The sequence below is a fragment of the Misgurnus anguillicaudatus genome, chromosome 1, assembly GCF_027580225.2.
Source record: "Misgurnus anguillicaudatus chromosome 1, ASM2758022v2, whole genome shotgun sequence".
NCBI lineage: Eukaryota > Metazoa > Chordata > Actinopteri > Cypriniformes > Cobitidae > Misgurnus > Misgurnus anguillicaudatus.
The window spans coordinates 2219280-2236199 of record NC_073337.2 but is presented as its reverse complement, the minus strand read 5'-3'; the positions used below and the strand labels follow the sequence as shown (position 1 = coordinate 2236199).

At 38.9% G+C, this 16920-nt stretch overlaps 1 protein-coding gene across 2 annotated transcripts in view; it reads right to left on the bottom strand.

Moving 5' to 3' along the window:
* ninj2 (ninjurin 2) overlaps positions 1–16678 on the bottom strand; it is a 33031-nt gene extending 16353 nt beyond the window's left edge. The window contains exon 1 of one of the 2 annotated variants that reach the window (XM_055190754.2): positions 16476–16678. In XM_055190754.2, the coding sequence (XP_055046729.1) occupies positions 16476–16508 (33 nt within the window). In that variant the 5' untranslated portion in view covers positions 16509–16678. The remainder of the gene's footprint in view (positions 1–16475) is intronic. The other variant, XM_055190753.2, reaches the window with a different exon arrangement.
* Between the last annotated feature and the right edge of the window lie 242 nt (positions 16679–16920).

The following is a 16920-nucleotide window of genomic DNA, read 5'->3' as shown; positions in this document are numbered from 1 at the left end:
CAGTCAGAAATCACGCATGAGGTCATGTGAATTTAAGAATCTACAGCAGCTGCTCCATTCATCAAGCACATAAACTAACACGTGTGATGTGTGTAGTCATTATTTAGAAACATTTAACAACTTGCATTTTTTAAGCTTTGTAGTGTGACTGTGTTATTTATGTACAAAACATGATAGACCAGGGATAGTTAACCCAAAAAATCACCCAAGAATTCTGTCATTTTTTCCCCACCCTCATGTTGGTCTAAGCCTGTACGACTTTCTTCATTCTGTTAAATAAAGAAATATAAGTAATTCACTTTTATATCTTGTTTAAATCAAATTTTGTGTCGCCATATAAAACACGGACGAGTTCACTGTGACCTCGTTGGTAAGTTTCTGAAGATCCTTTTTGAAGCACAAAGTGGGCGGAGCCGGCCTTCGCCATCTTGGCAGCTTGTTACCACCAGAGACTGTTAAAAAAGTTGGACGTAGTGTCCGTAACTTCACCTATAGGTTCCTGAAAATCGTTTTTGAACATAAATATATACACTAGATCAGTGGTTCTCAAACTAGGGGGGCCGCAAGATGGTGCCAGGGGGGCCCAAGTTTTATGACATTTAATAAAATACATTAATTTATCATGAATTCTGTGTAATTAAACCTAAAAAATAAGGCTACTAACCAAGAGCACTACTTTGTATAATTTAATATGTTTTGTTAAATTTAGATTTGAAGTTTTAGAACTATTTTTGTCATAAATTTTCTTTGGGGGGGCTGCAAAGGAATTTGCCGTACACTGGGGGGGCCGCACGCTGAAAAAGTTTGAGAACCACTGCACTAGATGTCGCCTTGGGGTAAAAATTATGATAATATGCTTTGGAATGTATGTTTTTCAATGAAAAACACTGATACAATATGAATACTTGAACATTTACTTTTATGTAGATAGAAAAAATACTTAAGTAGTGTCCGCCTCTGGAAAGTAGCTAGGTAAAGCTGCTATCTCCGTCTGTACTTCGAATTTATGGACGATGCCAGATTTTTGTGCTGCGTATGGATGGATGTTAGGCCTAGCACTATGCATTATAGTTAGAAAAAGTAGATTTTCATAATATTAAAACTTTAATTTTTTTCTGGACTCAATGCTAAATACATGTCTGACTGTTGAAACAAACCAAAAGAAAACCAAGAAAATCGCATTCATGACGATTTATGGTTATTTTATTTCCGTTACACCATTGCGGTCCAATGAACTGCCATAGCCAAGGCGACATCTAGTGTACATATCTATGGTTTTTGAAGCCAGTTGTAGGTGGTGCCTGCCTTCGCCATCTTGGCTGCGCTTCACCGCGCATTACTCGCTGATATCCGAAAATGGGTAAAGTGGTGGGACGTGGGTGAAGCTGAGGACTTTAAGGCTTAATATAAATTAAATGGATGAGTTACAAAAAAATTCAACCCCCTCACAGTTGTCATGGAGGGTAAAATTACCTATACAGACCAAAAAAAAAAAATCTGTACCAAGCTGTAAACATATTTATTTCTGCTGTAAAGCTGGCCATTTTAACATGGAGGTCTGTGGGAATTGACTCCCTTTTAGAGCCTGCCTCTAGCGGCCAGTTGATGAACTGCAGATTCAGTATTGGCTTCATTAGAGAGATCGAAAGGTTGCCCCTTGGTTACCACACATTACTCCCGGATAACCAAAAATGGGCAAAGAGGCGGAACGTGGGTGAAGCAGCTGAGGTGCCAGGTTGCTGAAACAATGCCCGCCTAGCTCGACAGTAGTGACAGCAACGGCAATTCACCTGGTCACGCCCTAATTATGCAGAACTTTAGGAATTAATATATTTAAAAAAATCACTCCCTTTACAGGTGTCATGCAAGGATATTACATGTAGCTATATAGACCAAAACTTTAAACATATTTTTCTGCTGTAAAGTTAGGCATTTTAATATGGGGATCTATGGAATTGACTCCCTGTCTCTAGCGGTCAGTCAATGAATTGTAGTTTAAGTTACATTGGTGTTGGATTCACAAGAGAGACCATTGACAACCACCCTTTAATAATAAAAATTTCCCCATTCTTTTTTAAATCCCTGTAAAACCTCAAAAGTCTTATGGGACAAGCTGTGGCGTTTTCTGCGCAAACTGATGTCACTTTGCGCAAGCCCCGCCCACAACAGTCCAAAGACCACAGTTAGGTCACAATTTTCATTTTAAATATTTTTTACACAATTCATTACTGCACATTCATTATGAACAATAAAGAAAGATGATTGCCTTGTTTTTGGTATATATATTTTTGATATATCGTAAAATGGGATGGAAGCAGAAGCTCATTTGCATTTAAAACACACACACAAAGCACAGCACTTTTTCCTGCACCCCCAAAATGGGCCTTTTCAACATGGTATAATAAATGATGAATAGGGTATTCAGAACTGAAACTTCACAGACACATTCTGGAGACACCTGAGACTATTACATCTTGAAAAATTGCCATATTAGGCGAACTTTAACAGAAAACTTTTCAAAAACTCATTAAAAAGGGGAGTTATTGCTTAAAAACCAAATACCTCCAGGGCTTTAAAGACAAACTGCAATGCTCTATAGTGTAATCCTCACTGCACATTTTTTAGATACGTGCACACATGTTGTACATTTCTCTGATTATCCTGTAATCCTGCATTCCCGTCCATAAGCTCTGTTCTGTTTGCTTATAAATGCATCCATATATTTGTATTCCTATCCAAGCAACAAGAATGTGATAAGATAAAACTGCACATTGCAGACACGACCAAACTATTTTCCTTACTTATCAACAACATACACAGCCTTTTCATTAACATCAACTGGTCTATAATCAGATATTTCAAAGAGAATTTATAGCACATGCAGAATGATAGATGATTACACTGTAAGGATTTTGTCCCATCACATTGACCTCAAGGTGATTTATATACTGTACTGCATGTAACCATGTCATTACATCAGTGCTCTTTAATTGTGTCTTTGATCTAACACACTCTAAAGTTAGTGAATGAGTGAACTGTGGCGTCTATGGAGGGGTGCGGTTGGTTTAGTGTTGGCAAGGGCAGGGCACATAAAATGCATAACAGCCTGGATGCAACAGCAGTGGATCTGGAAAGCACCGAAACGCCTGACTGATTAAGTCACGGCTGCTGCAGTCATGTGGACCTGAATGTCTTTAATACTGGATGGAGCTGAAACAGCCAGAGTAAATGCTTGCTTCTCTGGTCAATGAGTTAACAAACAGCTAGAGGGAGACAAGCTTTACTACACAGGAGTCCAGCACAAAGAACCAGTGTCATATTACAGAGCAATACTAAGATTGTCAAATGGTTGTTAAGGAGTGCCTGAAAAACACATTTAGGGTTTTTATCATGCATGTGTGTTTGTGTATACGCTGTGATCGCTCTGTCTGGCACCCTGACTTGAGATTCATTGAGCACTGGGCCATGCAGTTTTACCAAGTAAAACCATCTAACTCTAGACATGTGTAGGAGAACCATGAAACCACCCAACAGGAAAATGTAATTGCTCAGAGGTACTTTTGCAGCCCAAATAAATAAGAAAATGGGCACACAGAAAACGCTGTCACTGGGACGATATCTTTTAAAAGGTTCTAATCGGTTGTGCCTCATACATCTTGAAAAGTGAATCCGCTGGCTCTTTGATCGCCCCCTGGTGGCTGGCTGCACTACAAGTCGTAAACCCTGCCCTCTCTATGCAAACGAACGGGACTCGGCTCTAAATAAAAAAAAATTTACACCTCCAATAAAATGTTCTGATAGATGGCTTTGGTCCTTTAAAGTAGTTGTTATCACACTTATATATGTTAAATTGTTTATTTTTGTGATCAGGCGTGTCGTTATGATTGTCATGGTTGAATTGGGCGAGCAAGCGTTTGGGCGGAAGTTTGATACCGCGGTTCCACCTCTGGCTCCACAGACGATTCCTTCTGTGCATGCCCTGGCTCCAAACTGACGGTTTTATGTAACATGGCAGTGCCCATGGTCAGACATTTTTGGCTTCAATTCATTACAATGGAAGGAAGCGGCGTCATGTTGTCCATCTTTTTTTTTTTTTACAGTTTATGGTTCTAATGTGTACCAATGCAGATATGCACCTTTAAAGGAACATGCCCAGATTTTGGGAATTTCGCTTATTCACTGTATCCCCCAGAGTTAGATAAGTCCAAACATACCTTTCTCATCTCCGTGCGTGCTGAAACTCGGTCTGACGCAGCCCCCGCTAGCTTAGCTTAGCACAAAGACTGGAAGTAAATAGCGTCAGCTAGCATACTGCTCCCAATAAGTGACAAAATAACACAAATATTTTCCTATTTATGTGTTGTGATTTGTATAGTCACACCGTGTACAAATAACAAGGTGATATGAGACACAGCGATCTTTTAACAGAATACATACTAGGAACTATATTCTCAGAAGGTGAAGCACTGCTACTTGGGCTGAGTGATTTGCTCACAGCACCCGAGAAGCCTCCTGGTGAGGAGCAGAGAGTTCGGACAGAGTTGTGCAAATCACTCCGCACAAGCAGCAGCGCTTCGCCTTCTCATATTGTGTCTCATATCACCTTGTTATTTGTACAACGGTGTGACTATACAAATCACAACATATAAATAGGAAAATGTTCGCGTTATTTTGTCACTTATTGGGAGCAGTATTTACTTCCAGTCTTTGTTACAGCACACACATGAAAAAGGTATGTTTGGACTTATCTAACTCTGGGGGATACGGTGAATAAGCTAAATTCCCAAAATGTGGGCGTGTTCTTTTAAGGGTACCAATATCATGGGCATTGAAAGCAAAAAAAAAGTTTGTGGGTCCAAAACATTTACTGGAGTAGATGCTATTTTCTTGTATTCTGGTGCCTTTTAATTAAATAATTGCTTTAATAGTCTAAAAGCTTTGTTTATCTTGATGTGTTGCGGCTCTCGAGATTGCATCAGGTAAAAGTAGCAAAAAACGAAAAAGGGGTTTAAATTCGAAATGGGCAAAGTGAAATGGATTTGGAAGTCAAGGTTGTAGCTAAAATGGGTAATGGAATTTAATTTATTAAGGCCTTCCTCAAGTGGAATAGATTTGACTGAAGGCGCTCTGACAAGTGAACAGACATATGCCCTAAATTAGAAAAAAAGTGAGTGGGTCCAATATCATTGGTCTCAAAATGTGGGTGGGTCTTGACCATAGACTTTAAAAAATATGGACGTAGTGTTTGTGAGGTCACCCATAGGTTTCTGAAGAGATTTTTTGAAGCCAATAGTTGGCAAAGCCTGCCGTCGTGATATTGGCCGTGCATCACTTGCAGATAACCGAAAATGGGTAAAGAGGAGGGACGTGGGTGAAGCTGAACTGGCTTGTTGTTAAAGCCACGCCCACCATGGGGGTCTCTGGTGATTGACTCCCTTTTGGAGCCAGCCTCTAGTGGCCAGTCAGTGAATTGCAGTTTAAGTATTGGCTTCATTAGAGAGATCGAAAAGTTGCCTCTGGTCTTGACCCACATATAATGGTTCCAACGCCCATGACAACAAAAAATTCAAGCAAAAAATGAAAATCTTCAAAGGCATAATGATGAATAGACCAATGCTTTTTTGCCTGTCTGTGTGTATATAAATCAAAGAGACTTTTTCATGGCCTGGAAGGTCTCTGTACAAGTCAATCAGGCTATATAAACAATCTCACACTACATCAAACATCTCTGCTGCCATTCCATCTATTGACATACAATGGACAAATTCCAAACAAAAAACACAATGTACTTCCAGTGCAGAACCACATCACGTTACCTGCTTCTGTTTACCAATCTAAGCTTCACCTTTCTTTCCTCTACGTTTGCCTGTATAGGAAATTCAGTACAGTAAATTGAAGAGAATTTAATCTCAGCTCAGTCGAGCATTTGACATCTATGTCACTTTCTTGGAAGTCACTCCTCAAAGCAAAAAGATGCAAGATCTGTGTTTCCACGCTGAAACACCGGCATTGCTTTGTGGTCCGAAAGCTGAAAACACCATCACAAGCAGTCCTGGAGCCTGTTGGACTTGAAACATCTACAATGAAAATATTTAACACCTTCTTCCTCGCTGTTAAAACCCACAAGTGAGTTATTTTGCCTCGTGTGCACATACAAAGCTGGTTTCAATCAGTACACCATAAACCAGCCGGCCTCCTGGATCGTGATTAGTGTCGCTGAGGGTCTAGCCCATGGTTAAGGCAACAAATTCACAATACTGTGGTGGTACAGCCCATTTTTTACAGCCGTGCCTTTCTTACCAAGGATTCTGGTAAATGTATAGTGTAGCACAATCTTAAGTGAAAACACATGTGCCAACAGTATGTTTAAACTGGGGGAAGATATGTTATATAATCTTTAACATGGCCTTATTCAGTTCAACACTGTTGAAGGTAGGCAGCTACCTTATTAGACAGCATCATAGCTGGTAGTAACTAAATAGTTTTTCTTGCTTAAAGGTTTTGGGGTATTTTTATGGGGTTTGGAGGCATCAGGCATGACCTGTGGAAAGCCCACATGTTTTCTCTCCACGTGTGACATCTCAGCATGACTCTTTTCTCCAGGGTTTCCTGTCTTTCGTCGCTTAGCCCTCCTGCTGAAGTACGCAGTGTTTTCTTCAGTCCGTCCTTCTGTGAATCTCCATCAAGGAGGATGAGCGGGCAGATGTGTCAGAATAAAGAAACTTGAAACGACATCTGACCCACGAGCAATCGATCACGCTGTCAGTGAGCTGTGATCAAAAACTCGACCCATAATACTTAAGACAAGGGGATTTGTACATGATCTCAGCAGGACCAAAGCATTTATCCTTGCACGTGTCTTAAAGAGCACCTATTACATTGCTAAAAACAATGTTATTTTGTGTATTTCGTATAATACAAGGTGTTTATGGTTCAAAAACACATATTTTTTCACCGTACCTTACAGTATCGTTGCTCCATAAATCCCTGTCTTCCTGAAATGCTCTGATTTTGTACAAAACATATCATTCTGAAAAGCGTAGTGTCCTCCGATTGGCCAGCTTACCAGTATGTTATGATTGGCCTGAATACCTCTGACGTCAGCCGAAAATGTGACGCTCCTTACCGTATTTGGATGATTTTAGCCCCCAACGCAATACTGTCAGAAGTTAAAATTGTCTTTACTACCTTATCAACACGAGCCAAATCTGATCCAGAAAATTCAGATGACCGAATTGATCGATCAACTTTGCGAGCGTGGTTTGAGCAGAATGTTGGTAAACAGATTGGTAAGGTAAGGATACTAAAACATTAAAACCATCTGCATTTGTGATCGTAGAAACGACAAATTACAAGCGCTAGGCTGCACTGCACAAAACTCGTGTTTGAGTCATGGTTTAGTTAGTAGTAAGATCTTTAAATATAAAAAAATCGACAACTTACTGGCTGTGAGTCAGAAGCGGGCGGGGTTATGATAATGACCGCAGTGTCCATGTCAACAGGCCCAGGAAGTAAACTGTTGCCTACAATCTGTGTGTTTGTTGTAGAGATTTAAGTTGGAGACGATAACTCGCGTCATCGTTTACTTTGGGGTTTGTACCTTTTGCACATCATTAACATGTACTAATACACGCCAAAGGAAACGCAAAATCATGAATTGGATAATTGGTGCTCTCTTAAGTGTATCATTTTCACGGTAAAAAAGTTTTGTTGTTTCAATATTTTAAGTTGAATTAACTCCAAATTTTAAGGCAGCATAAACACTTTTTTAAGTTTAAATATTTTTTTACAGTGTGATTGACTGTCATTGCGGTAATGTCACCCTACACTTTTTTCATTACTTCTCTCTTCTTTTGCATTTACAGTGTAGTTTTGCATTTACTTTGAACTAACTATGTGGTCTATTTTAAGTGGATTTATAAAGATAATTTTCTTTAGGTCCACACATATACACAGAGTAGCCACAGGCAGTTCATCAAAGCGACAATAAACCACAAATGTTTGACAACCGGACTGCGCTTAAATATCAAAATAAATATCACTTGCTGAAATAACATTACTTAATGCAATGACTTTTATATATAAGTGTGGCTAAACCATCTGAATGTTTTATTGGGCTACCCTCTAACAAGAATGAATGCCAAACAAACATCAATTGAATTGTATAAAATGTCAAAACCACAAAGCAACAAAGCAATAACCATGCTGTTACAGAGACATTAAATCAAGAAGAGCTTTACGTTTCATTCTCTTCATTCGCTTAAGACACAGTCATGTCTTGTGTTTCCCTGTCCTGTGCTCTTATTTTGAAGTTTGGTCTTTGTCTTCCATGTCTGTAGTTTTTTGTAGTTCTTTTGTTTATTGGTCTGTGTGCTGATTGTTCCCCAGGTGTGTCTTGTTTCCTTGTTCCCCCTTTAGTGTATATAAGCCCAGTGTATCAGTTGTCTTGTATCAGTCGTTTAATGGATGTATGTGGTTTAGGTTTGCTTTTGTGTTTGTTTCAGTTTTACACTTTTAGTATTATTTTGTATCGCTTTATGTTATCATTAAAAGGCACTTGCATATGGATCTGCTTCTTCTGCCTGCCTTTATCCACACATATGTCACAGTCGTATAGGGTTGCAACGTCTGTATATTACTTTAAACAAACATTCTTAAAGCAAATGTCAGGGGGCTCGAAACTTCAATTTCCTTTTAGTGGTTATATTTTAACCATTCTATAAAAGTGTCGACAAAGTTTTTATGCCAATTGGCTGTTCGTTTACACAACAACGCCATTATGGGATCCTGAAAACGCACACTTTTTAAGATGAATTCAAAGGTTTTTGCTTTGTCGTCTCTTTGTAAACGCAAATCTGTGATAAGGGTGACCTCAGGTGCATGTGTTAATTCAGTCTATAGGGATGCAGAAGTATAACTAAAACAACAATTAAGGACAATGCAGTCACAACTTTGTTTTAGCATTGTAACAACATTGTACTTGATTTAATCTATAATTTAATGTTGGGGGTGTACATCTCGACTGTAACGTCACAGTTAATGTAATGTTGAGATTGGTCTGTTTTTAAGATGTCTTTTGCATGTTTAGATAAGAAGGACGAAACAATTGTGTTTGAGGCTCACAATATTACCATGTAAATAACTCTTATTATTCATCTATGCCTAGGTAAATAGTTTTACATTCAACTGCACCTTTAAGGGTAAGCTAATAGAGAGCTATTTCGGACACAGCCTTAGAACATTTAGACAGGGTTGTCGTGTTTATGTGAAATTTTTCAAAAATGCAAAAAAAAAAAAATGTTTTTCACTATGTTAGTAGAAACTAACGCCCATTAAAGGAGTCCAATGTACACTTTTTAATAGTTAAATGCATAAACAGATGAGATAATATCTTTTTGCTAGCTCTGATCCCTGAGAATCTTCTCAACCTCCAATCTAGGACACGTTGTGACCTCAAGGACCACAATGCTCATAAATACTGCATATACATCACCTCGCTGACCCAAGTCAAATAGCTCTCATAACTGTTTGTGGGTATTTTACAGATATGAACGAGACACCGACTGACTTGGTTAAACATGTCAGTCAGAGATGGTCTGGTGGGATTCTAGTGAAATGGAAAGCTGGCTTGTTCAAATAAAAGTGTCTTGAGAACAAGATTGAGAATGTCCGTAAAGCGCTGTGGAAAACCTGTGAAAACACTTAGCATGCGTAACCTACACTAGAGAGTCAGCATCAAATCATGATACCCACAATTCCCAGCAGTATGGAATATAAATGAAACTGATAAACTTACCGTATCCATAACACTAATGCGCCAATAAATTCAACCACATCTTTTGTATTCAAAGGCTGGCTGACAATTTTAATTCCCATAAAATGTTATAATATAGTATTTAATATATATTTTCTATAGGATCAGCTATGCCAAGATTTTTCTACCTAGGACTTTTTTCCCACAGGTGTTTTTTCCTAGGAGTTATTTTCAAACCCTTGGGAGTCAGCTGACATTGGCTTTGCTTAGATCTTTCTTCCATACGTTACATTATTACTCTGAGCCACTGTACTTTGCTTGTTTTGTTGTCCTCTGATTTTTCTTTCTCTTGCTTTTATTAATGTAAAGCTGCTAACAAAGCGCTATATAAATAAAATAAATTGAATTGAATCATTATGTTATTATCATATGTTAAAGCGGTACTTCTTAAGCAAGAATATATAGACATTATAGCTGTTATGTCATAGCATGTGTAATGTGTGTAACACAATGGAGTGTGCACTCCAAAAATAAGCCCCTTATGCAATTTAGTGTAATCAGATTATCTCTGAATTGACCGGCTGGATGTATCATATATCCAAAACAAAAGGTTTCTCTGATCATTATGTTGGATATGTTATGAGTTCTATGGAAAACTTCTGATCCAGTGGGACTTTGACACTATCCAGACAGATATTATATAACAGATGAATAGATGTTTCCTGCCTGGTTTATGACTAAGTGTCGGATATGTACGAAAATGTCAATTTTGCTGTCTCTCTGTAGAATCTCAATGCTCTGTATGAGAAACAAAAGAGATCTTATTTGTGATGTTCTTTAGTTTGAAAGTGTAAATTAAAGGCAGACATATAACAGGAAGTGAAGCAGACGTGTAGAGTAAATACAACCTGACAAAAGCTGCTTTCATTTGAAACAATGATTTGCTTTTTCTCCGCTTTTGAAAGCCACAATGTATAAATGTAAATGTTTAATGGAAAAATCATATTTCTCCAGCTTAAATGGTCCCAAGCTGTCACTGGGGCAGTACGCTTTAAAAAGGTCCTAGTATGAACTGTGCGTTTACACCAGCCGCGGTAGAAGCGGCAAAAACGCGCTATTCTCGTGTAGTTGGAGGCCTGAACATTTGAGTTTACTTACTTCATTCGCGTGTTAAAGCAGCGCGTGAAATTGTAGTCATTCGAGACATTCACGCGGAAATTCGCATCATGGGAGGGGCTTCTGAGACTCTGCTCGCTTCCTGTAATCACGTCACTACTACAGCAAGGTCCTGATTGGGTAACGCACCATGGAAATCCGCTGAAGTTACGATTTTTCAACTCGCGCGTGTCCTGCGGTAACACTCAATTCGCGCGGAACGCGCCACAGGATACCTAATCGCGTCTTTGCATTGACTTAAAGCCGCATTCAGACAGCAAGCGATGTTATCGCTGTGTGTCGCCCGTCTCTTTCTAAGAGGCGTTTCTAAATCTGCTTGTCATAAACAAATGAGTACCATCCACGGCAGTAACTGACGAGAGAAGGATGAAGTGAACTCCACCGCTTCGTTCTCATTTGTATTCGCTCCCGAAATTCGCTCGACATTTGCATAAAGTTAAACTTTTCTTAACTTTCTCACGTCGCTGGACACGCCCATACGGTCGGCAACGGTCACTTTCGCCCTTGCCGCCAGAAGTGGCCCGGTTTCCATTGAAATGAATGAGATCACGTCGCTCTGCTACTGCTGGTCGCTGTCTGTCTGAATGGGGCGTTACATGTAAATCACCCACGCTTGCCGCCTCTACCGCGGCTGGTGTGAACACAGCATTAAGGTGCAAATGTTTATTTTTTAAAAGGGTATTGCTAGGGACAGCTATTTTTGACCAATTTTTCTATAGAGAACAGCAAAAACAGAAGATTTTCATAATAGGAATGGCCAAAATTCACCAACACAAAACAACCACAGCCCTTGACATCTGTGTCTGTTACTATAGCAACGAAACATTCAAGCACCAGATGACGACAGTAATAAGAGGATGAGAGTTAAACATTAACCAGCGTGTTGTTATTATTACGGCTAACAAGCCTAATTATCAAATACCCGCTTTAATGCTGTTATGTAACCAATGTTTGGCCTTTAATGTCAACCCCGTGACTGCATTTTATTTCATATCAGCCTTCATTTTAATCTTTATATCATCAAACTACCATTAAACTTTTCATCTTTATTATGGTCTTAAACAGTGCTGGCTCATTCATTCATGAAGATGTGAAATATAATGCTATAATACAGTGTATCACGTAACTTTCCGAAAATGTATACTGCCCCCCTTCATAGATGACGGCATAATGGTACAAATCTGTTTTTCATCTAGCATAGAAACACTCATATTTCCCAGCATTCCTAATCGCATTATGGTATTAGTTGGTAATGTGATGTAATGATCCAAGCCTGCAGGCTGGAGTGATCTATACGCTGCTTAAACATACATGGATATTGCACATAAATGCGAAACGCATACCTTAACACAGTGTTTCCCAATCCAGGTCCTCGATTACCCCCTTCCAGAATGTCTCCTTATTTAAAACACCTGATTTTACTCATCAGCTTGTTAGGGAGATATGAAAGCAAACATATTGAAGACCTGTTTACTTTGCTTACATGATGGAATATAGTACCTTAAGTTATTCTTGGCAAAACTTCGACATGTAACCAAATTGAAGGTTATTTTGGGTAGAGGTGGGTTACTCAGCCGACTATATTGGGTCTAAAGTTAGCCACATTTCACTCTTTGTCTCGGTTTTTGTCAGGTGTTTTAAATAAGGAGAGATTTAAAACTAAAGCACTGTTTTAATATTTAACAGCTCGAAGTAGAAAGAAGGGGAAGGCTAAATGATAAAGGACATTCAACACGTGACTCATGCCTTCAGATGTGTGACGGTACTGTGAGAAATGCCAGCTCAGGTGTAACAGCTCACTATAGACCCTGGTTGAAATATCACGACGGTGCCATCAGGTCAGCGAGCAGAGGCCAATTCCCAGAATCAGCGCTCTCAACGCCCTGTTCTTCACAAATACACTTTGAATGTTTCAGCTCAATACAGTTACATTTTGGAGAATGTGGAGAGTTAGACAGCTGGCTGGTCGTAATGCTGTTATAAGATTTATGATTTATGGTTTGGGCTAAACTTTAAGGTGGGGCGGCACTTTTTGATATTTCACTTCGGACTATAAAGCGCAGTAATGGCTACAAGGCACTGTCATCCCTACAGGATAAAATCAAACAATATCCCATACTGATAACAAATGTCCAAGTTCAAATGACCTCCTTAAGCCATTTTACATCCGTCCATTCAACTTGGCTTGTGTGTGTTATATGGAAAATATTTTTAAAGGGATAAAAAAGCCTTGTGATGTCATACAGTACTGTCCTGTCTGTAAGGGAAATGTAATCCTAAGGAAATTGAGTCCAAAATTCACTGTTACTGCGGATTTGGTAGGGTTTAGTAAGGAGATCCAGGGCTGACACAAGCTTCTCTAACACATGCAAGGATATCTGTGTCCTCAGAAATACAAACCATCCATATACTCTCTTTTAAATTACATGTACATTTACAATAAAAATCTGTAATTAAATATATAGTTCATTATATTTAAAGTGCCCATACTAACAATTTAACAATATTTTTTTTATAATTAAAAGTAACTTGCTATTAGAGAATAAACAACAACTGCAACAAATGATAAAGCTCAATGCCAAGCAATATATTTTATTTAATATATATTTTATTTATTAGATTTTACTATTCAAGGACTACAGAGAATGGCTGTTTTGGACTACAGCCCTCTACTTCCCGAATATATGACAAAATTCTGAATTTTTGAAGAACTCCCGCCTACAGGAATAGAGCCAGAGCGCAGTTATGCAAATTTGAAAACCACGCCCACAAAAAACAGAATAATGTCTTAAGGCTGTTGTGTGACAAGATGTACAGCTAACAAGCCAAAAAACCCAGAAATAAGTTTTTATAAGCTGTCGAGACGTAAAACTAAGCCTTTAAGGAGAAAAAAGTGGATCGCCGACTACGTTTCTCCCTAGTGGGCGCAGTTCTGTTAATAGTAATATATGAAAAGTTGCCTGTTTCCACTTTTGTGTCTTTAAACGCTCGTTTTTTGGGGTCGACAGCTTTTAAAAACGTATTTTTGGGTTCTTTGGCTTGTTAGCTGTACATCTTGTCACACAGCAGCTTTTATGCATTATTCTGTTTTTTGTTATAAGCCAGAAATGACAAGGAGGCGGCCTCCCGCAACACAAAGTCAATGGAGACGGATGGATTGTTTTCCCCCCCGGTGGGCGTGGTTTTCAGGTTATGACGCACTGCGCTCTGTTTCTATACACCAAAAAAGGGCGTGACCTTGTTGCGCTTCCACGGAGAAGGCGAAGAGTTGCATTTGTAGAGTGTTTTTGTCGCAAAGCCATCGAGACGTTATTTTCATCACGAAGTCAAATCCCCTTTGTCTGGCCTTTGCTGAGGACAGCCTCCACAATCTGGTGTGACCTTTCTGATCAACATTTGCCAAGCTGTTGTTGTTAAATCACATCACAATGGACCAGCTACACAATCAGAACTCTTTACATATTTCTGATAGGAGAAACTTCATAGAACAAGGAAGACATCAGCCCGTTTTTAGGACAATGAAAACAGCAGTATATGAAGTCACTTAAAATCAAATATGAAATAATGATTGGTTAAACATTTATCCATTCAAGATATTTTCCAGATGAATAATATTTACTATCACCTAACCCACCCAAACTTTATCATCACAGAAAGCTACAAAACCCAGTAAATACGTGAGATCACGCAATGATCACAGTGACGTCACACCATTCTCATACTGTGAGATTCTCACGTTGTGAGTAATATGCAAGCTCATTGTGAATTCAGAATATTGAGTTCATGCTTTGAGTGCACATAAAGTGTGCCTTATAAAAAATGTCAAGACATGACATCAAGAATCTTTCTAGAAAGCGAGGTAAAAGTGACCGGGATTCACAGACAGATGTCCAAGCATCGTGGCCTAGTGGTTAGAGAGTCAGACTTGTTTGTAATCCAGAGGGTGTTGGTTTAAATCCCACATCTGGCAGGAAGTGACTGAAGTGCTGTTGCAGTGATAGTTGCCCAGTATGTGTGTGGTTTGTGCGTGTTCATGCCTTGCAGTGGATGGGTAAAATGCAGAGACAATCATCTCTTTTTCACTTTTTCTTTTATTGGTCACTTTATTAAAGCAACACTAAAGAGTTTTTGCTCTTTGCTCCCCCTACAGGTTGGAAGCGGAATTGTCCATTAGCAAAGCTGGCTCTGATTGGATTGTAGGTCTGCCGTAAAGCAAGTTTTTGTAGATTTCACTGAAACTACAGGACCGCGACCCGACGGTTGGAAACTTCTTTAGTGCGGTTTTGGCCGATAGAGGGCTGCAAAAGGAATGTGAAAGTGCCGTTCACCCTGTTTCCAGTGGATGAACGACTGAAACTTTTTTGGAAACGTTATTTTAAGGTAAAAAAACTCTTTAGTGTTGCTTTAAAGGTGTTTGATTATAATTATCTGGGGAAAATCTGTTTGGCAGCAAAACTTTTAAAGAAAAACTCTGTAAAATTATTGTTTTTGAACTTTAACTTTAATTGTACAGTTTTTGATTGGCAGCCGATGTTGCCAGTCATTTAACTGTTTTTTATGATTTCTTTTTTTTAGAGTGCAGTTACATCACTATTTTTTTTTTTTTTTTTTTTTGAGCGTGCACTTACTGTGACCTGTAATTTCTGCTTTTTACTATTTCAAGCATAAGCATAGCAAAAGGTAATAATAATTTAATTGTTTCATTATGAAAATGTATGCACACCAACGGATCAGCAGATGTGACATCTGACATTAGGAAATAACTAACACTGGCACATACTGTACGTAGCAGATGAATGTGAGACATGTAAATTAAAAAGCGCAAGAGTACTGCCATGACAAACAAATCCTGCTGGAATTTGTCTCTAAGAAGTGGAATTTAATATATGAGTCCAATTATAACAGCAAATACGTCTGCATAAAAGGTCAGTAAATACGAAAATAACAAAAACAAAGACACAAATACTAAAGAAACGATCCACCTTTGATCAACTTCAAACTGTTTTATTCCTAAACTGAAAACGAAACACTTTTAAAGAGTTTTAAAAGGTTTAGAATTAGATATCGCCTACTCATGGATATGTGCAATCTAAAAATAATGCTGTCAAAAATAGACTAACACAAACAAACCTGTTTTTCTGAGCTGTACTAGCAGAATTTCTTAGACGTGATCTCAGAGGACACAAACACAATAAGTTTAAGCCGCGGACTATCAGAGGTTTGTGACAATCCTCCAATCCCAGTAATAGCTTGGTAAGTGCATGCTTTGTTGATCTTCAGGTAACTTGAACGTTCAGCGAGTCTTTGCAGTCCATCACTAATTGATTCTTTGAGAGATGCTAAGAAGCTTCAGAAGAAAGAGAGAAGTAGATGGAGAAAAGCTCAAGGGACCTCACAATCACCTTTTTATAAATACACAGAAAATTCTGCACCCCAGTGTGAGGACAAAGAGAGAGACGGCAACAAGAAGAAGAGGACAGAATGGGAAGGAATGCAATGTCACAACCCTTAAAGAAATACCAATGGCCTAGACGTCTCAGCATACCTGCACATTCGAGCGTCCTCTCGCAGCTGCCATTGTCCGCGTTGACCAGACGTCTGTCGTTGCTGTAACCGGCAAGGTTTTCTTTTCTCCGTCGCAGAGAGTCTGCCTGAGATGCTCATAGGAAAGTTGTCAAAAGGCAAAATTCATGGCACATAACAAGGACAGCAGTCCACATGAACAAGTGTACTATTCATTATTTTTTTGTACTCCAGCCCACTGGACTCGGTCACTCATGTGTGCGACACAGAAAAAGCAACAAAGCCGAGCACTCTTTCAAAACAGTAAACCAGTCACTACTAAACCAGCCATCATCTGCATTGAAAATAACTAAATGATTTTACTATTTTCTTCTTCAAGCACCCACCAGTATAATTAGACTCGAATCTCTCAGTCCAGACAAAAGTTGCATTCAGTGCACATTTGCTCACACAGCACTCAAATGGCT